Here is a 15,773-nt window from a genome sequence, read left to right as displayed (position 1 = left end):
AGAACAAAATGTTAAATGAGGTATCTCATTCTCTGATCCCGTCCTTGAATGGATACGTTCTGGGTACATAACCTATGGTTGGGCCCAAATAACCAGATAGAAGAAGAAGAAGAAGGATACGTTCTTTTTTAATAATATTATTGTTTGATGGTTTGATATTTTTTATATTTGCTTCAGCTAGATGTAGACAGAATAATTGCTCTGATAAGATTCTTGAATCTTTATTCAAAATCAATTGAGAGAGTGATGCGTAGTCTACAACGCCATCTCTCGGGCAATCACAGAGTCACTACAATGTTTGGAAATTCTCAAATACTTTAATCAAAATCAGTGCTGATGGCAGAGTGATTGGTCCATATTTCTTCGAAGAAAGTGACCAAAGAGTAACGGTCAATGGAGAACGCTACAGAACAATACAAATGATTTTTTTCCTTCTGTTGTTGATAATGATCTGGATGTCAACAAGATGGTGTCACCTGCCACTACACCCAAATATATGTGAAAAAGTGGTAAATATTTGGGTGGAGCAGTCATGGTGGCCATTTGAATGAAGTTATTTTCCACATTTATGGCATAATATAACTTTTTAAATAAAAACAAAAATTGTACGCTTCACTGAATAATTTTATAGCTTTAGCAGCTCAAGATCTTTGTGCAAAATGCGGTGTAGCTGTGAATGCTGTGATATATGCATATTCCAAGCACTTGTAATTGTGAGGTCAGGATCATCACGAACAGAACTGGATATTGAGTTTTGGTGTATGTAATGTGGACAAGTCTCCTCTAAGTTTTACCTTTTTCAGAATGAGAGGAATGCTTGGCGCATCATTTAAGTGACGAAAACCTCGATTCGCGAATATTGGAGAAATTTCTTCGCGCTATAGTCGCAGAATTACCATTTTTGTAAAATTCGCGTACGCACAAAGCGCTATCCAATCACGAGAAACGCCCATTTGTGATTAAATTGTCAAGAGCTAGGCTACTGGTTGAAATATTTCCCAACTTGTATTATATTTATTCCCAAAATCTGAAAATTCTGTGGACTGTTTGATCTTTTGTAAGGGAACTATTAGATAATTTTTTCGCTATTCTGCTGCTGATTTTTTGCATAGATCAATCTCTACAAATATTGACATCCAATTAAGAAACAGGCTAACAAAGCTTGCAATACATTTAGGTAGGTACACCTTAATATGTTTCAATTCTATCTGCATACAATATGTAATATGATGATCGATGTATTTATTCATTCATGTAATTGCTCCTATTGCCCTGAGCCTTCAAATGAAATTCATTTATGATGCGTCAACTGCGGGTACGAATTAATATCTGATTCCGCCTTATGAACAGAATAAGGTAAATACTGGTGACATTGTTTAAAAACACCCGAATGAAATTTCCATAGATTTTCCAAAGGATTTTCTGTGGCGGCAATTTTGGCGGATGCGCTTTATTAGAAATACCATTATTAGTATTTCCAATAAAGCGCATCCGCCAAACTTTCTGTCACACAACACCTTTGGAAATTCGATGCAAATCCACATCGCTTTGTAGATTTGCAACAGTACATGATTATTTTAGAGCATGTTGTGCATCTATTTTTCATTGTGAGGCATAAACGAATGACAATTGTCAATGGATATTTGTCCAAATTATCAAATTTTAAAGCTGGGTTATTGTTTAACTAGTGGCTAATATTTTTACATTCCTTGTTTGTTTTTTTATGAAAAAAAGTGGATTTTCCGTTTTAAACGGGATTGAAATCGTTAAACAATTGCTTTAGAATCCGTCCAATACCGAAGGTAAATGGAAGAATAAAAAATAATTTTTATTTCAATATAATTTCAACTCAATAAATATAGGCTTTTTTATAATAACATCTGAAATCAACAAAGGTTTGGAGCTAAGGCCATCAAATTGGTGACTAAAAAAATTTCCTGTGATGTGTTCTTGCTGAAATCATCCACCTAAGACACACACAGTTTCGAGAAAGTGCTGCATGACGATCAAAAGTGCTTAGGTTTTGCGAACTCTGCGAAATTTTCACCATTTTTGTAGTAAATTTCAACAATTTCAATGCGTTGTTGGAACGTGTATCTTTTTATTTTTGTAGTGTCGTAGTTTTACTTGTCCGATATCGAAAGATGACAGCTGGCTAGATAGTAGACTATTCAAAATGAAACCTCTCATTGGAAAACCCTTTATTGTAATTGAAAAACTTATGAGGAACTAATTTTTCCAGCATTACTATCAGTAGCAGATTTTATGGAAAATTTCGCACATTAAAATTTATTTGTTCACAGAGATAAGAGAGCATCAAGAAAGAGGATCTTATGATTGACAAAATTCGAATATCCGTTCATATTTTGAATATGGAAGAAAAAATCGACAAGCAATTATCAGTTTTTTGAAAAAAGAGCTACAAAATGTAACAGTCGTTTTTCTGTTAGGTTCTACTGTAGTTGGGGAGATTCCATCTTCGAACATCAAATTTCTAAACAGCCTGTGCGAAAATAATTGACTTTGATCTCGAAGTACTCACTATCGTCTCAAAATTCTAGAATTAAACGTTTATAAAGTATAGCCCATAGGGTAATAAACATAGATAGAGGATGTATACGCAATTTTTACATGTCCCCAACATGGTTAGATTATGTTGATGGATTTTGATATATTTTCAAATCCACAATTTTACTATATCATTAAAAATGTTTATTACATTGAATGGAATATATTTATTTGAGTGATTTCCAATTAAATATGCAAATTTGAATATTTGGAATCCGACATTTGTCTAATTGACGAATTTATAATAAGCAGAATATTTATTATTTTCTGTATCTACCTGCTGAAATCCAAAGTTTGCCAATTTTTGCTCTTCTAGTGTCATCGGTTATTTCACGTCATTTGGCGAACTTGAAGTTTGTTTTCTGAATTTCTGATATATTGAGGTATTTATTTCAATATATTTTGAGTTAATATGAATCGTTGATTCACTATGGGACATAAGAAATGCTTCATTTGTGGGGAAACTCGCGAATTGAGTGAAATATCGTATCACTGATATGTTTTCCTTTCCGCGCGCTTCATGTCAAATTTTATAGTTCATGTTGGGGACAAAACTTGCTTACTGAAAATGACATATGCTCTCACTATCTACGTTTATTACTCTTAGGTATAGCCAACATTAAAGGCACTTAGGCAGTTAATAGCAGTGTTCATAAACAGTTCTCCCATTATAATCTTCAATTACACGATGCGTCATTCATAACAAATGTTACATGCATGAAATGTATCACTTCTTGGAGACTTCGTACAGTTTCAGAGAAGATGGTGTAGGTGTCAATCAATTGGGGGGCCAAGGGTTAATTCTAATTAACGAACCGAACTCTTTCCGTCTAATTGCTCGTTTTTTCTTCAGTCTAACACCGAACAGTGCATCGAAAAGGTACAACCGTTCTTTCGTTAAACTGTTGAAAATTGCACTCAAAGTGGAAAATCGTGAATCCTTATACGACGTTCCAAAGAAAGTGGAAGTCGAAATGTCCAGCGAGGTAGAGCCTAGCAAGGATCCTGAAGAGCCTAAACTGGAACGAAAAAGGACGCTGAAGCAAAAAATCAACGATTATTGGCAGATAGGGCTTAAAGTGATCGAATTGGTGAGTATTGTAATAGCGAAGAATCAAAATCGAATGTCTCTAAAGAAAGTTATAAAAAAGATAAGCCATTTATCGAAAAAATATTTATCAATTATAAAAATACACTATTTAGGGATTTATTTCTCATTCAAGTGTCGGAAACATCGAATATTGAACAAAATTCGCGCTATGGTCTCAGAATTACCATTTTTGTGAAATTGGCGTACGCACAACGCGTGATTCGGTCCCGAGAAACGCCCCATAGCCAACATATTTCCCAGACAGACTACCGATTGACGTAAGCTTAACAAATATAAAATTTCTTTTGAGACACCTCTCCGCTCAAATTTGTCCACAAAGTTGTTTTTCTTTCTTGCATAATCAAAATCTTTCAAGCCGAATGTACTTTCTTGCCGAGTTTCTTACTAATGGGTGTTTTTTTTCGAGGTATATAACTTTAAGTTGGCATTACTGTTCAAGATGGCGACCGATTTAACAGCTGTCAAGTGATTTATTCTCAGTTTGGTTCGACAATTCATCATGAATAGACTCACGCCTGAACAACGCTTTTAAATAGTGCAATTTTATTTCGAAAATAATGGTTCTGTGCGGAATACGTATCGCGCACCACGTCCATTTTATTTTGTTTAGCGATGAAGCGCACTTCTGGTTGAATGGCTACGTCAACAAACAAAACTGCCGCATTTGGAGTGAAGCTAATCCTCAAGTGTATGTCGAAACACCGTTACATTCAGAAAAACTGACTGTTTGGTGCGCTTTATGGGCTGGTGGAATCATTGGTCCGTACTTCTTCAAAAACGATGATGGCCAGAACGTTACAGTCAATGGTGATCGATATAGAGCCATGATTACTAACTTTTTCATTCCTGAATTGAAGAACCATGATGTCCAGGAGCTGTGGTTCCAACAAGACGGAGCAACATGTCACACAGCTCGTGCCACAATCGATTTATTGAAAGACACGTTTGGTGACCGCCTAATTTCACGTTTTGGATTTAACACCGCTAGACTACTTTCGGTGGGGCTATGTAAAGTGATTGGTCTATGCGGATAAGCCACAAACCCTTGACCATTAGGAAGACAACATTCGCCGTGTTATTGGCGATATACGGCCACAATTGTTGGAAAAAGTCATCGAAAATTGGACGTCCAGATTGGACTACATCCGAGCCAGTCGTGGCGGTCATATGCCAGAAATCATATTTGAAATGTAATGCCACAAGTTTATCTTGCGGATAAATAAAAGTCATGTCAATCGAATAATCCATCGTTGTTTTATTGCAATTTAAAGTTCTATAGCTCTAAAAAAAACACCCTTTATATCTGTATCAATCAACTTTTTATCAAATTGAATGAAAAAAATACTAAAACGTTTATTTTAAAATAAATCATAGATGTGTAATTTAGTTCTGCGCGCTTCTTCCAGAGAAATAATTTGTTATCCTTTTCTCAAATGTTTTTACTCACTGAATGAAGAATTCGAGATCAAAATCAATATTGTCCGTCCGCCGTGAACACGATATCTCTCGAAGGAAACATGGTAGAGATTTGAAATTTTCAGGAAAGGTTTACGAAGAAAGTTCTGTCGTGAAGTGAGAAGATTTTGAGTGCACGTTCATCCATGCACAGTTCTATGGTCTCCAAGGGTGCAATTCGTGCAAATTTTCACCAGATTAAATCTTTATTTTTGGAATCCTTTTTTTAGTCTCGCGCCTGAAAATGTCAAGTTTTTAAATATTTACGTTCGAGAGTTTTCGTGTTAAACGCCGGAAGGAAGAATATAATCGAATTTTACAATCAATTTGTTATCAGCGAGTCAAACCTTATTGTTTTATATCATTCCCAGTTCAAAATTCGAAAAATAGGGACACCATGAAAAAATAATAGAGCTCTTATTTTAAAAGGAAATTCTTGAAGTTTTTCTCACATTTTCAGCAATCCACTGACATTTTTCCACATTAATTTTCCAGTTACTCTGCATTGTATGCCTTCTCTTCGTATATGACGCGGTTAAAATATCAGGTCTTGGTAGCAGCCATATGAACCACGTAGGAATCATGTTTACCTCCTACTCTGGCTTCCTGATGATCAACATCCTCCTCATCATCAACAGATTTTATGGAGAAAGAATGCCTTATAAATCTGCTGCTATTTATGCCTTGCTAGGTTCAGCCCTCTTCATGATAACAGGCATATTGCTGATAGTTTGCAGGACGTTCTTGATGAAACACTATGGATACAGCTCAGAAATGAGCCTTATGACAAACCTGACTGTTTCTTTATTCTTTGCTTTTGTGAATTGTATGGTCTTTGCTGCTGATTCAGTTTATACGTTCAAAAGAATGGATGACTTTTGATTCTATGTGTAGAATTTATGAATTCCAATTTTTGCCTTTGTGTATGTTGATTTCAACGAACACCAAAAGCTGAAACTTATCATCTGAAAGAAGAGCTGTCAAAAGTTTATTAATAGCTACTTAACACTAAGTAACTATTTATTCTTCGGCAAAAAGTAACTAGTATCTCAGATACTGTACGAAAAGATCTATATCTTGTAGCCCAAAACTGATATATGAGAAACCTACTGTAAAGTATCTTATCGAGCGTTCAAAAAGTAACTTAAGATGAGTATTGAAGTTTCCTTTTCAACTTAAAAGTAACTCAAGTCTCTTTTCTAAAACATGATCTAACATAGATGTCAAAAGAACCTTCAGATAGGTAATATTTCAGAGAGTACTTAAGAGTACTTATTTATTTTGACTCTTCAAAAGTATATTTGACAGCTCTGAAAGACACTCTCAAAGTCAGTAGGTACTATTTTAGTTCTCATCTTTAATATTCTTGTTCACAAACAACACAAGAACATAATAAATTTTGGTGCTATCAAATTTTCCTTGAAGATTTGCCATATACAGTATGGACTAATTGTGGTTTCTGTTTCAGTTAGTCTGTGCAACGTGTATAGCACTAATTTATGATCCTGCACAAGGGACAAGAATTGGAAAATCACACTTAGGTATCTTAGGATTAGTGTACACAACATATTCAGGCTTCATCATAATAAATCTAATGTTCTTACTTAGCAGATCTATAAAAGACAGAATTTCCTACAAGACAAACATAATTTTTTCTGCTGCTGGTTCTGTAATGTTCATATTGACTGCAGGTTTGTTATTAAAAGCTAAAACAGATCTACAACCTCATCATTTCTTTCATCCACATACGCATCATCTTGTGATGCTTTTAACTACAGTATTTTTTAGTTTAATGAATGCAGTGTTGTATGCTTTTGATGTGTTTCTGCATTGTAAGTTCAAGAAGGACTTTGTACATAATGCTTGAAATTTTTCTGTATTACAATGTTTTAATTTTATGTATATTATGAAAAAATGTTTTCTGATATTTTTCTATTGGATATATTTACTTAGTTTTCAGTTTAGATTGTTGTAACATTATTGATTATATCGAATTCCGTCCATTTGTTATAATTTCAATTTTTTTATAATTTACTTTGTTTGATAATTTGCTAGTATGTATCTAATATAAATAAGAATTAAATTTTGAAGACAAATAATTTTGTTTTTATTCGATATTTCGATCTGAAAATTCTCCCAGCTTTTATTTGGATCTAAATTCCTAGGTTTTTATCGTTTTTTTCTTTCGTTTAACATCATCAGAGAATATGAATCAGCTGTATTGTCAAGGTGTGAGATTTGACACTACCTATTTTAATTTTGAACGTCTTGTAAAAATGTCAAGAATATTGACACATCCTTATTGATTCTTCAAAAAGACCAAAACCTCAACCTTATATGAACTACAATTATGAGGAGAAGATCTAGCAGCATTTCTGACAATGTCCCATATCCCAAACCCACCATGTACCTCAGAGTTGCCCAAATGGTAGGTATGTACTCCAGGACACAAAAAAGGTAGTGGAATTCTCACGTCCTGTTCTAGATTTTGTGTTTGGTTTGCCTGATCCTTGCTATTTTCTTCTGGACCTCTGGACATATGTTTGTTGGTGCTACTGTGGTGCTGTTTGCAACTTCATTTGGGTTTCTTGTGGTTACTGTTATAGATGTAGTAGCTAGCTTGAAAAGAAAGCATTACACAGCTCCTGTTTGGGTTGGACTGGCATTTCTTGCAGCATTTATGTGTTTTCTGTCATTTGGATTCATGCTCTTTCAATCAGTTCTATTCAACATGATGATTGGTGTCGTGTTTGCTATTACTGGAGTTGTATTTTTGGTGGATGGTGTAATTTTGATTGTGTAAGTATAGAAATAACAAAATTCTGCCAATAGTTAGGCACTGAAAGTACTACTCCGATTTTTGCTCTTGAGAAGTCAGCGCTCCATAGTACTTTATCTGTGGTTTTGTAAAACTAGCATTGCACGAGAAGATTTAAGATTTAATTGACGCATGCGCAACCTATATTCAAAAAGATAAAATTCCTAGAGATCCTTTTAAATCCTAAGCCGAATATCCTTACCAAATTTCATTATAATCGGATAAGTAGAAAGAATATAAACATCAGCTCAAATTGATTGATTATAATATAAACACTATTATAATATAATATTGCTCTGGCTTCTTAGACAAAAAGGTTTATATTAGATAGGAATCCAAACTTGCTCAGGGTGTTCTGAATGCATTTTGAAAGTAAAAAATTTGAATAAGGAGACCAAAATTTGTTTCAACTGAAAAGAGACCACAATAAGTACCTACCCTCTTACTTTCGGTAGACTTGGAAGAAATATCATTCTTTTAAACTAACGACCAATGTTTCCCTATCCTATGTCACTGAATAAGTAAAAACGTAGCAATTTTCAGACGTGCTTTCGAGTCGAACCTTTTGAGGAAAGTCCATCCAATATCAGAAGAAAAACCAGATAAACAGAGTATGTCTTGCACCAGCCATGGTTTTTTTTTCAATCAAATCAACCCTTCTTGTAGCTTTCGACCAACCTGTTCAAGTTGAGGACGATTTGGAGATAATAGAAGAGCTGCCAGTTGAGACTAGGAGGATAGCACCAGTAGGTGCTGGTAAAAGAAGATCTTCATTTCCGATTACTAGTTACGGTGGCACGTTTCCGGTTGGTGGGAGCGATGCCCCTCCTCTTCCCACTCCAGACAATCTTACAGGGTGAGTTATGACGCAAAGGTGAGATTTTAACACCTAGAAATCGTTTGCAAATACATTTGCTCAATGGTTGTCGATCAGCGATTTCTAATACGAATTGCATATTTTTTACCTCTATCGGATTTCACTATACAGGGCGTTCTACAAGCTGATAGTTGTGCTCATTCTTAACATTTTCTTCTTATGAACATTCGTTTTCGTCTAAAAGTTACAAGTACTTGAAATAATTCATTTTTTTGGCGAATACCTCCTAGAGAATAAGGTACTGTCTTGACCCCTCAAAAAAAGTCTAGAGGTGTCAAATCTGGAAATCTTGTGGGCCATTTAATAGGACCTCTCCTAATCTAATTCTCAGAAAGATAATTGTGGAGATTGGCACCATGCTCAAAGGTATGATTGTACACCCTCCAATTTGAATTCATAAGATTTCATATTTGAAATTACAATAAATACCTCGGATATTTACAGCAAAATTTGCTTGGACTTATTTATGTGGACCTGTGTGAAATAAAACAGCTACCACTAGTAAATCGTTTTCCAATAAGAGGTTTCATTTTGAACAGCCCGCTATCTGGGCAGCTGTCACATTTGAATAATTTTTTTGACATTCGACAAGTAAAAACTATGCCATTACTGAAAATGGAACGATGCATGAATCAACAATGCTCTAAAATTGTAAAAATCCACCTCAAAAATGGTAATAATTTTGCAATCAGTTCAAAACTAAAGCACTTATGGTTCGCAGTGAAGCACCTTCGTGAAGTTTTCGAGTCATGACAGCCATTGGCTGATATCGTTTTCCGTCGTCAATGTCATATATTCCTCTTTACAATGAAATAAACATCCAATGATTTCTATTGAAATATACTAACCAATATACCTAACCTATTATTGGGGAACCCTGTATATGAACTGAAGCCTGAATTGACCGATGCTTTCCTAGGATAGAGCCAGCAGTACCGGCTAACTTATACGTGCCAAAAAGAAATACCCTAGATAATTCTCCAAGAACGCATTCAATTTCTAGCGATGTATCTTCCAATAAGAGAACTTCGATTGACGAGACTAAGAACCTTTATCCTTCAGCTGGCGATGGAAATCAAGGCGAAGGGAGCCTAAGGTCACAGCATAATGGCAGTCGTGTACTGAGTGAACAATCCCGTCAAGTACGTGAAATCTTGCTCTAGATGTTCCTAATTGTTATTATGCTTGTACTTAGCTTTTATTATGCTTTAATTGTTCTATCAATGTTATCATTTTTGACCTCTATACAGGGTGTTTCCTAAACATGCGGCAAAAATTCAAAGGGTTGTTCCTTGGACTATTCTAAGAATATTTTGTCCTTTGATGATTTTTGAAAAACCTATTTGTTTCGAAGATATAGGGGAAACAAAATTTCAGATAATAACATTTTATTATGAAAAATTACATGAAAATTCAACTCAACCTACAAAAACTGTTGAAAATGACCACCTCTAGCCAGCATACAAGCATCCAATCTACTCCTCATTGACTGCCGAACCCTTTCAAAAACACCAGGATCATTTCTTATTAAGTTACACCCAGCAATGATCCGATTTCGCAAGTCTTCCACATTTTCAATTTTTAGTCGAAAAACTGGCCGTTTTTAGTAATTGGAATGTTGTTAAACAAATTTAAAAATAAATTGTACCTACTTAGTAAACACAGTGCGGTACGCATTTTTATTTAAACTATTATTAATTTCAAAAATATGAAAAATGTTGTTCGCCCTGTATCTTCGAAACAAAGAGGTTTTTCAAAAATCATCCAAGGACAAAACATGCTTAAAATAGTCCAAGGAACAACCCCCTGAATTTTTGCCGCATGTTTAGGAAACACCCTGTATATTCACCTGGATTGAAAGAAACATGGTTAGAATTCCTAACATTTTTTTCTTTATAACATGACTCTTTAACTACATTCTTGGTGTGATTCTCCACCAGGTGAACCTAACAAACTACTCTTCAGCGCCAACCGTTGACCCATCCAACGAAGAACCCGCCGAAGATGCTGTGATCCACATAAAACGATCTTATCCACCACACCACACCACACCTTTGCAGCCACAGCAACCTTCCCTGAACCAGGAGGAGGAAGTGTCACCACGCATATACTTGACTCCTTACCAAGCAGCAGGTAGGAAGGTCAAGGTGTTCCCACCAACAAATTTCACAATATCCACTCACATTTATGGCTACTCTAGGAGACCAACGCCCTAACTTTGAAGTGCACCAACTGCCATTCGATCCAAGGTATCAGCTGGACAGCGTGCCATGTCAAGTGCAAACCTGTCAATGTTGCGCATCAAGAGTATACGACCCAACGGAGCAGATAACACCTTACGTAACCCACCACTACAGCCAATCGCCCTGTACATGTGGGTACACCCATTATCGAGCATCCACAGTGGTCAAGGGGGCTGTGAAACAATACCCGCAGAATTCAGTGCAGCAACAGCAGAGGATCATAGAGGAGCAGCTGGAGCAGATGAGAGACAATAGGATGCATCACGGTTGCTCCTGTCATGGTAAGAAATCGAAATTTTAATGAAAAGGTATCTGGTAAGTTCACGAGTCAGAGAGAGAATTGTGTGAAATATATTCCTTGCTGTTGTTCGTCATGCTGTGCTTTTTTATGATGCGTTTCAGATAAGACCAGACAGGGACAGAACGTTGGTTATACTGCTCCAGGTAAGTCACATGTGATTCTTTGGTTTTTGCAGGCCTTGGGTTGATGAAACCCTGAATTTTGAGGAGTCTTCTGTTCAATTTATCGTCCCCAAGCAATGAAAGACTGGAAAGTTGAAATATTGGGGGCAAAAACCCTTCAGAGATTTCTCATTATTTCCTCATTATAAAGGCTTTGAACAACGGGTGGGGTAGTTCAATAATTTTGAAGGAAACCATTGCGAGATCAATGTAACATATACTAACTGACAAAGAAACTGCAACACCCAGAAGGTGCTGTTTAAATTTCAATTTTATTTTGGTGAAACATAGATAGTACAGCATGGAGTAAATTATTGAATTTGGAGAAAAAAATCGTGAAAATTTTTTATGTAAACAATTTTTGTTACTGAAATATTGTAGTCGTTCTTTGCAAGTTTTTTAAATTTTACAACGAACCAGCTGTTCGAGAAGATCCAAAGTCTATGTTTAGTTGTTGTTAAAATGCCTAGAGCACGTGTACGCGGAATTTATCGCCAGCTAAGTGAACTTGAAAGAGGACTTTGGCGGCTATGAGACATGGAGTACAGGTAGCTTGGAATAGTATCGATCAAGAAGATATAGAACATCTTATTTCATCAATGCCGAGACGTGTTGGGGAGTGTATAGATAATCGCGGTGGACAAACACATTATTAACAAATTTGTCAAAAAAAATTGTAAACCCTTCGTTTTTTTCCTCCAAATACAAAAAAAAAATAAAAATTAAACAGCTTCTTCTGGGTGTTGCAGTTTCTTTGTCAGTTAGTATATATCAACCAACATATTTTATTTCTTCTTCAAGCTGCACTGGACATTGAAAGGCATGAAGCTTTGACGTTATTATCAGAACACAATGAACCGAATTTAGAACAACCCACAGACATCAGTACATCTTTAGATTATGGAGTGATGAACCAAGAATTCGGCAGCGTGAATGAAGGAGATAGTAACGAGTCTGTGTTTAAAAGAGAAAGTTTTTTTGATGAAGGCGATGACAGCACGTCCAAACCATTGGTGAGTTTAGGTTATGTCATGTCAAAGAGTTTACAATACTTTTTTCTATTCTTGAAGAGTTTACGAAACACCCGCAATCGAAACCTATCAGATCAGGACAAATCAATGAATAGAAAAGTAACCATAGGAACCTTAGACATAATATCACCATCGTATTCGGATGTAAGTAACGAATCCCAATACAGAAGATGGGCAGAAAGTGTAGAGACTGATCACGTGTCGAAAAACACTAGGAAAACAATAGTGAGCCAAGTATATGCTCCGAACATACTGAGGAGAACCTCATTGGATAGTCATGGTGGGTATGGCCAGCAAAAACCAACTCTTGATACCATTGGGGAAGATCTGCAAGAGCCGCCTAATACTGGGCGTTATGTGAGAAGTTTAAGTGAAGCTTTGGATGTTGTAGATCGAAGGAAGATTAGTCAACCAGCCCAAGAAAACATCGTGCAAACTGAAGAACATGAAACGATTCATACCAACACTAATCTTGACAGACTGGGAAACAAAAGGATCAACGATAGTTACGTGTTGATAAGAAATAGTAGATCGACGGAAGTTCAAGATGCCGCATCCCAGGCCATTTCAATAAATGGGAGAAGTCTTCATCTCGATGAGCAACCTATCAGAAAATACTCCAACAATGAATCTGTGCAAACTGTACAAACGAACGTAAGTGAAAACCTTTCTTGTCCGTGTCAGCCTGGTTCAGAACTGTCTTTCGTCTTGGACGAAAGTAATACTTGGTCTTCTGAAGCTAGGGAAGCTGAAAAATCAGCTGAAATAGCTCCACCTGTCGAGCGGAATCCTAAAACTTATTGCTCGGGTATTCCTCCGAAATGTTTGTGCTGCCCAATGTTGAAAAGTGAGGTACTTAGATCTTCAGTCAATTTCGTCACGAAGGACGACGATAGAAGAGCTTCGATTGTTTCTCATGTATTGCCCTCTCATCGAAGATCTGGTGATGAAGGTAGCTACCGTAGTACTCAGGGAAAGGAATGGGATAACGATGAAATGAGGAGTAGTAGACGTTCATCACTGGACAATAGAAGTATATTATCAAAAGATAATAGAAATCGAACTAGAGCAACATTAGATAATGATGATATAAGAAGTCATAAACGTATGTCACTGGACAGTAGAAGTACACCACCTAAAGATAATAAGAATCAAACTAGAGAAGTATTGAATAATGATGAGATAAGAAGTCATAGAGGTAGGTCACTGGATAGTAGAACCATACAATCTACAGATAACAGAAATCAAACTAGAGTACCATCGGGCGTTTATGAGACTAGAAATCCTAGACGGGTATCATTGGACAGTAGTACACCATCTAAAGATGATAGAAATCGAACTGCAGCACCATTGGACAATGAGGAGATAAGAAGTAATAGACGTTTGTCTTTAGACAGCAAAACTCAATCAGCTAACTATAATGATAGGAATGCATTAGATAATCAATCTAGGAGTACGAGACGTTCTTCTTTGAACAGCAGAAATATACCACTCAACTATGATATGAACAGTTTAGAGAATCAAATTGAACAGGTATTGAACGAAGATGAGATAAAAAGTCAAAGACGTTATTCTCTACAGAGCGGTCCGCCAAACTATGATAGAAATACGCTAGAGAATCAAATGGAAGGAACATTGAATAATGATGATACAAGGAGTCAAAGATCTGTGAACAGCAGAAATATATCACTCAACTATAAAAGAAATACGTTAGAGGATCAAATAGAGGAATCGAAGAATACAGATGAAATAAAGAGTCAAAGAGGTTTGTCTCTCAACAGTCGTAATATGTCACTTAACAATCATAGAAATATGCAAGATAATTATTCTGGATTGCCAAGAATGTTGGATCCTATCCAAGAACAAAGAATAAGAGAGGATATACATCTCAGTGATTCAGAAGAGAAGATTAGTCATATTCCACCTTACTTCGATGGGTTTCCAAAGGTTAGGACGAAGATGGCCAAGGTTGTATCTAACCTTCTCCAACGATTGTTGAACGATTTTATTTTATATACCTTTTTTTTGTAGGAACCTTGCGTTTGTGATTGTATATGTAATCCTCGATGTGGACCAAGAGATATGAAAGAAGCCCAAGAAGCTCCAGCTACTAATAAGTATACTGCTGTACCGTTAAATCAACAACCCTATCATCCTAAGGATGACTTTAGGATGATGCCAAATCCTTTTACTAACTTTGACCACAAAAGTTCAAGGTTAGAAGATGCTATAGGTGAGTGGGAGTTCAGTTGAGAACGATAAAAAATGAACGTTGTTATTATTAATTTCGACATACAGGTCCGTCCAAAAGGTACAGTTCGAAAGGAGAAAACTCTCAAAAGAGATACCAAGAAGATGAGGATCGATATCGAAGATCTACACAGAGGTCAACAGCATTGAGAGATTCGGTACATAGAAGAACAGATTTTGATCAGAGTCCAGATTTTGCTATGAGGATGGATGCACAAGACAGAGAATGTCTAGAACAGTGTCCTAGTTGTCCTGTAAGGAGAAGAAAGATGCAGAGAGAGGCGAAATTGATGGAGGAAATGAATTATAGGAACACATCCAGGTATTTTTGACAAGAAAGAGAGAGAGAGAGAGAGAGAGATTGGTAAGGTCTTCATTAACTAAGTCGATATATCGGTAGATTCTGTTACTCTTTGAATTATCTGTAAAAGGAATATATTTCACACGATACACTCAGATTTCTAAGAAGAGTATGATCATTGAAAAAATGATCATTCACTAATTCTTTGGTGTTACTGTCTGATGATGACCTTACCATGTGTAGACATAAGGTTATAAATTGTTTTATATATTGTTTTGTTCATTTCAGTATTTCGAAAAGAGGGCCCTTGAAAAGATCCTATCCCGATGAAAGAAAATGAAGATAAAATGAGTGTGTTTAGATTAAGCCTAATTATATTTTTATGTTACTCGAATTATATTTTATGGGAAACAATTTCTTTTTTAGAAAAAATAAAGATATGAACATAACTATTGGGTATCTAAATTCAAGTTAAAAAAAGAATGAAGCTTACTGATGTTGAATGCTTTTCTTGTGAAGAATAAATGCTAGTAACATGAGATTTGGTAGAGAAATAGATCTTATATTAAATTTTTAAATACTAGAAAACGATGTTTGTGATTTGAAATCCCACTCACTCTAATTTTAGATATTTTGCAGTTGGCAAATACATTTTTC

At 35.8% G+C, this 15,773-nt stretch overlaps 2 protein-coding genes across 7 annotated transcripts; both read left to right on the top strand.

The window, feature by feature from the left end:
• The first annotated feature begins 3,300 nt into the window (after positions 1-3,300).
• On the top strand, positions 3,301-7,220 carry LOC123681760. Of its 2 annotated transcripts, none has more exons than XM_045620041.1 (2): positions 3,301-3,659; positions 5,630-6,643. In XM_045620041.1, the coding sequence occupies exons 1-2, from the start codon at positions 3,543-3,545 to the stop codon at positions 6,014-6,016; spliced, it is 504 nt and encodes a 167-aa protein (XP_045475997.1). In that variant the 5' UTR covers positions 3,301-3,542; the 3' UTR covers positions 6,017-6,643. The 2 variants fall into 2 exon arrangements, with proteins under 2 accessions (XP_045475997.1, XP_045475996.1); XM_045620040.1 differs by having other exon boundaries at positions 3,305-3,659; positions 6,603-7,220.
• Positions 7,221-7,398: 178 nt separating this feature from the next.
• LOC123681759 lies at positions 7,399-15,586 on the top strand. Of its 5 annotated transcripts, none has more exons than XM_045620037.1 (13): positions 7,399-7,562; positions 7,620-7,933; positions 8,496-8,563; positions 8,619-8,808; positions 9,833-9,971; positions 10,770-10,962; positions 11,030-11,353; positions 11,475-11,516; positions 12,336-12,547; positions 12,605-14,533; positions 14,597-14,798; positions 14,864-15,137; positions 15,405-15,586. In XM_045620037.1, exons 1-13 carry the CDS (start codon positions 7,485-7,487, stop codon positions 15,454-15,456), a joined length of 4,017 nt encoding a protein of 1,338 aa, XP_045475993.1. In that variant the 5' UTR covers positions 7,399-7,484; the 3' UTR covers positions 15,457-15,586. The 5 variants fall into 5 exon arrangements, with proteins under 5 accessions (XP_045475993.1, XP_045475992.1, XP_045475991.1 ...); XM_045620036.1 differs by having other exon boundaries at positions 9,749-9,971; positions 12,605-14,512; XM_045620035.1 differs by having other exon boundaries at positions 9,749-9,971.
• The last annotated feature ends 187 nt before the right edge of the window (positions 15,587-15,773 follow it).

The sequence above is a fragment of the Harmonia axyridis genome, chromosome 6 (assembly GCF_914767665.1).
Source record: "Harmonia axyridis chromosome 6, icHarAxyr1.1, whole genome shotgun sequence".
In the NCBI taxonomy this organism is placed as follows: domain Eukaryota; kingdom Metazoa; phylum Arthropoda; class Insecta; order Coleoptera; family Coccinellidae; genus Harmonia; species Harmonia axyridis.
This window is presented reverse-complemented; position numbering and strand designations above follow the sequence as displayed.